This window comes from Mustela nivalis (genome assembly GCF_964662115.1).
Source record: "Mustela nivalis genome assembly, chromosome: 16".
NCBI classification, from domain to species: domain Eukaryota; kingdom Metazoa; phylum Chordata; class Mammalia; order Carnivora; family Mustelidae; genus Mustela; species Mustela nivalis.
The window spans coordinates 58,097,646-58,103,645 of record NC_139035.1 but is presented as its reverse complement, the minus strand read 5'-3'; the positions used below and the strand labels follow the sequence as shown (position 1 = coordinate 58,103,645).

Genomic DNA, 6,000 nt, shown 5'->3' with positions numbered 1-6,000 from the left:
TAGAGTTCATGGGGTGCCTGGGTGGCTCAGTCAGTTATGCATCTGCCTTTGGCTCATGTGAGGGTCCTGGAATCAAGCCCCACATCAGGCCCCCTGCTCAGCTTATTGCTTTCTCTCTGCTACTCCCCCTGCTTGTGCTCTCTGTGTCTCTCTCAAATAAATAAAAAAAATCTTGAAATAAAAAAGAGTTGAATGTAAATTCTAGAATTGAAAAATGAAAGAACTGAAATATTTTTTCAATTCTCTACAAAGTTTCATAGGACATATGGGTGGCTCAGTAGGTTAAGTATCCAACCCTTGATTTCAACTCAGCTCATGACCTCAGAGTCATGGGACTGAGTCCCAGTTTGGGCTCCATGCTAAGCATGAAACCTGATCAAAAGCTTCTGCACAGCAAAGGAAACAGTCAATGAAACAAAGAGGCAACCCACGGAATGGGAGAAGATACTTGCAAATGACAGTACAGACAAAAGGTTGATATCCAGGATCTATAATGAACTCCTCAAACTCAACACACATGAAACAGGCAAACATATCAAAAAATGGGCAGAAGATATGAACAGACACTTCTCCAATCAAGACATACAAATGGCTATCAGACACATGAAAAAATGTTCATCACTAGCCCTCAGGGAGATTCAAATTAAAGCTACATTGAGATATCACCTTACACCAGTTAGAATGGCAAAAATTACCAAAACAGGAAACAACATGTGTTGGAGAGGATGTGGAGAAAGGGGAACCCTCTTACACTGTTGGTGGGAATGCAAGGTGGCGCAGCCTCTTTGGAGAACAGTGTGGAGATTCCTCAAGAAATTAAAAATAGAACTTCCCTATGATCCTGCAATTGCACTCCTGGGTATTTACCCCAAAGATACAGATGTCGAGAAAAGAAGGGCCATCTGTACCCCAATGTTTATAGCAGCAATGGCCACAGTCACCAAACTATGGAAAGAACCAAGATGCCCTTCAACGGATGAATGGATAAGGAAGATGTGGTCCATATACACTATGGAGTATTATGCCTCCATCAGAAAGGATGAATACCCAACTTTTGTAGCAACATGGACAGGACTGGAAGAGATTATGCTGAGTGAGAAAAGTCAAGCAGAGAGAGTCAATTATCATATGGTTTCACTTATTTGTGGAGCATAACAAATATCATGGAGGACAAGGGGTGTTAGAGAGGAGAAGGGAGTTGGGGTAAAATGGAAGGGGAGGTAAATAATGAGAGACTATGGACTCTGAAAAACAATCTGAGGGGTTTGAAGTGGCGGGGGTGTGGGAGGTTGGGGTACCAGGTGGTGGGTATTATAGAGGGCATGGATTGCGTGGAGCACTGGGTGTGGTGAAAAAATAATGAATACTGTTTTTCTGAAAATAAATAAATTGAAAAAATTAAAAAATAATAATAATAAAATAAAATAAATGAAAAAAAAATGAAACCTGATTGGGATTCTCTCTGTCCTTCTCCACTGGCTCCCTCTCCCTCTCACTTGCACTCTCTCTCTCTCAAATACTACTACTACTAATAATAATAATAATTAAAAAATAAAATTTACTACAGCGTTTCAACAATAGATTTGAGTTGCAAAAATAAAGAAATAGTGAACTTGAGAGTAGGTCAATGAGGTTACCTGTCTGAGGAACAGAAACAAACATGAATGAAGGAAAATGAACAGAAATTCAGAGACTTGCGGGACATCACCAACTGTACTAACATACACATACTGAGAGTCTGAGAAGGAGAAGAAGGAACAGCAGAAAAAATATTTGAAGAAATAATGTCTGAAAATGTTCCAAATTAGCTTTTTAAAAAAAAAACACAACCTACCTTTACGTACACACACAAAAAGCTCCACCAATTCAAAGTAGGATAAATGTAAAGAGATCTCTACCCAGACCAATCATAATAAGGATGTTGAAAGATAAAAAAATAAATAAATAAAAATAAATAAATAAATCTGGAAAGCAGCGAGAGAGAAGTATTCAACATACATAAGGAATTTTCAGGATAAACAGCTGATTTCTAATAGAAATCATACTTTCTTTAAACAGACATAAAGAAATACTTTCTTTAAATAGATATTTGACAGTGTCCATTTTAATATATTCAACAGAAGAAATCCCCTCAAAACACAATAGTGTCCTTTTAGAATGGTCAAATATGTATTTGCACACTAATATTTCTTTTTTATTAACAAATTATGTATTATTTGCTTCAGGGATACAGGTCTGTGAATCATCAGTCTTAACACAATTCACAGCCCTCACCATAGCACATGCCCTCCGCAATGTCCTTATTTTCTTCCTTTATATTTAACTTTGCGATTATTAGTCCCAAGTTGAATGCTCCATTTTTTAACCTTTTATCTCCTAAAAGTTATACATTTTAAAACTCCAAAGCTTCCCAATATTGCTTTAGCCATAAAAATTTTTTTGATAACTTCTTTCTTATCATATACTTCCAAATAATTTTGATGTAGTTTTAACCCCCAAGACTTAGAAAGACATTTTAAAATTTCCAAATTTGGAAAAAAATTTTCCAAGTAGAAAAATTAGAATGTGTGTGTAATGGTTATTTTTATTCATTTTTCTTTTTATTGCATTACACACAGCAAATACAACCTATATGATTCCATTTATTTGGGGGACACGTTGGTACCTTCTCTGTGGTTCAACACATGATCTCATTTTTGTCATGTTTTAAAAAATAATCCATTTTCATCTCTGGTGAACACATATCTGTTGGGTATATACATGTTATTCAAAAGCTATTATTATGTCATTACTTATTTTGTGTATTTAAACTGGTTTTTTTCTGTATCTTCATAAGTTTTTCTTCCCTTTTCTACTGGTTTTATTTTGGTTTTGTTTTTTTTTTTTGAAGTTGTTGTTAGATGCTGAGGTTAACAACTTCTTGATGGATGGTACTTTAGTTCAATATAAATTCCCTTCCTTTTCCTTTTAAACTTTGGTCTTAAAGTCCATTTTATCTCATAGAAAAACTCTAATTTAAATTTAATTTAAGAATTTTTAGAGTGTAGGTGCATCTGGGTGGTTCAGTCAGTTAAGTATCCAACTCGATTTTGGCTCAGATCATGATCTCAGGGTTGTGAGATCAAGCTCTGCGCCAGGCTCCATGCTGGGTGTGGAACTTGCTTAAGATTCATTCTCTCTCTCTCTCTCTCTCTCTCTCTCTCTCTCTTCTTCTTCTTCTTCTTCTTCTTCCTGCCCCAGCTCATGCTCCCTCTCTAAAAAAAAGAAAAGAAAATGATAGTGTTATATTAACATATTTCAAACTTGAAAAGAAATAAAAGCATATGCAGAGAAGTTGCCTTTTCACTCTGGTTTTCCCCAGCCATAGAGTTTCCTTCCTCAGACACAAGTGTTATCAGTGTATTAAATATATATCCAGATTTGGGAAGAAGCAGGAAAGGCCGACTCACAAGCTCAAGCTGCCATCTTGAATCAGTCTCTGAATATAATTTCAGTGCTGTGAATGCAGCCCCAGCTTTGCCTTGTATCAGTCTGGAATTGCAAATTCTCACATCAGATCCAAAGAGAATTTCTTGTGACCTCTCTACCTCACGGCTTTCTGGTCTACGGCACTCTTTCTTTATTCCAGAACCTAGACTGTTCTTAAATCTGTTGATGGGAGGAGAGAGAGGAAGGGACCGCAGGTGTAGAAAAGTTGACATAGGTTTTAGCCTTGACTTAACTCATCTTGAAGAAGTTTTTCCAGTTTTTCTTGAAATGCTCACACATGAGCAACTTTCTGACATTTCAAGACGATGGGACTCCATAATGAATGGATCGGTCAACGGGTTTCGACTGATGCTTATTGTCTTGATGTAAATAACCATTATAGACACAAGTTATTTCCTTGGAGAGCTTAAAATTTACATGGAGCTAAAAATATTCATGAAACAAGTAATAACATGGAAAACATAAAACCAGCTCTCTGCCTCAGGGGGATCCTATTGGTTTGAGAAAAGTGCTATTGGGATAGTTTACAGAACTGATAGGTAGATGATAGATAGGTGATAGATACGTAGACAAACAGATTTAGATATAGTTAATTGCACATAGTTACAGGTACATTCTACATATAATATATATTATACAGTGTTATAGAACTCCTATGTGTGTGTAGATAGATTTCACAGGACTCCAATATACATCTTTAAATGGAGTATTATTCCTGGTGGCTGTTCCTTGCGCAGAACATGTGAAAAACAACTCCCTGATTTTTATGGGAATCATAAAATGGGAATACTTTGGACCACAGATGGACAACGAACTCTTCTCTCATTCATTTACCATTTTCTTAATTTTTCCCCCATTCTTATAAGACTTGTTCAATCTTTTCCTTCTCTGTCTCCCACTCCCCTTCCTTTCTTTCCCCACTCTCCTTCTCCCACCCGATCTGATGTATTCCCAGAAAGCCCTCTGAACAAACCTTCCTCTGTGGGCCTCCCTCCTGAGAAATTAGGTGGCTGGGTCAATGCCTCTGATGCCTATTTTTACACTCCTGTTTGTCCGGAGTCTGACGTGGTTTATCACAGTCTCTCCAAAGGCCCATTGTTCAGCACTTCAAGAAGAATGTTGTTATATTGACTGTTAGTGCGTCAGCCCGGCTCTCTCTGGAGGAGCTTTTGGATGAAATTAGATAATTTCCATTAGGAGACCGTGCATTATTAGTCCCTGGTGCCAAACTGGAGAATGAGCCAAGATGACTATTTCTGGCCAGGCTCACCTCAGGAAGGAACCTTCTCGGCTTTAATGGGATTTTGCTATTGTTGGTTGCCTTCTGTTTGACACCAGGCCAGCCCAGGGTTGGAAATTGTTTAGAAAGCTGCATGAAATATAATAGAACCCCAGCCATTTGCTGAGGCACATTCCTGCAGAATGTTTATTTTGAAGAAGGGAAAAAAATATATTGTCCTTGGCAGACAACAATAAAAATTTTTTAAAAAGCTGTAACTTGAATCTCTGACCATATGCTTCTTGTTGCCAGTTGTGTTTAAAAACTCCCTGCTGGTATCAGAGAATTTCACACTGAAGTGATAAATCTCTTGTAATATTTATAAGCATCTTCATTACAGACCCAGAAAGATATTTAAAGTCACCAAGGCCCTCAAGGCTGAATTTGGAATGGGTGGGTGTTGAGGACGAGATGAGGCCTGAAAGCCAATTTGAGACTCACCCTGATCCTAGTCTGGGCCCAGTTATCAAGTCCACAAAAGTCACTCTGCCCCACTATCTCATCCAGCTGCAGGGACTAAGCCTTTGTGAGCTAGATGTGTTCTCAGCAGACTTAATTAATCCGTGAAGCCAAGGAGGATGGGTAGGAGTAACCTCATTGGAAGGATCCACCTTTGGTCAGAATGGTGGGGGGTGTTGGGGTGCCTGGGTGGCTCAATGGGTTAAAGCCTCTGTCTTCAGCTCAGGTCATGATCCCAGGGTCCTGGGATCGAGCCTCGCATCGGGCTCTCTGCTTGGCAGGGAGCCTGCTTCCTCCTCTCTCTCTCTGCCTGCCTCTCTGCCTACTTGTGATCTCTGTCTGTCAAATAAATAAATAAAATCTTTAAAAAAAAAAAAAAGAATGGTGGGGGTGTTGTTGGGTTTTTGTCTTTGCTTTTGTTCAGTAAAAGCTGGCTCACCACCAGAGTTGACTTTGGAGCAAAAGTCATCTCTATTTTGGTGGTACTATTAAGTGAACTGTCTAAGGTTATCAAAGCCTTGGACATTTTTAAATGATATTGAAATCCCTAAGTTGCTTTCTTACATATGTGCTTAGTGTCACAGTCTTGGCCTTTTTTCATTGTCCAATCCTTTTTAGGCTGAGTGTGTATACGTGAAAATGGTAGAACAAAACAAAACAAATCCAAAACCAAGACAAAACGAAACAGCCTTAAGGTGGGGTCTCAATAGACAGCCCTTGAAAAGGCAATCTGATTTCATTTATAAGAATTCCTTCATTGAATAGCAGTTTCC

The 6,000-nt window shown here is 38.3% G+C and overlaps 1 protein-coding gene across 1 annotated transcript in view; it reads right to left on the bottom strand.

The window, feature by feature from the left end:
* Positions 1 to 3,201: 3,201 nt before the first annotated feature.
* Positions 3,202 to 6,000, bottom strand: part of MTARC1 (mitochondrial amidoxime reducing component 1) — a 58,274-nt gene continuing 55,475 nt past the window's right edge. Inside the window, exon 7 of the mRNA XM_082703040.1 lies at positions 3,202 to 3,254. Within this exon, the coding sequence (XP_082559166.1) occupies positions 3,242 to 3,254 (13 nt within the window). The 3' untranslated portion in view covers positions 3,202 to 3,241. The remainder of the gene's footprint in view (positions 3,255 to 6,000) is intronic.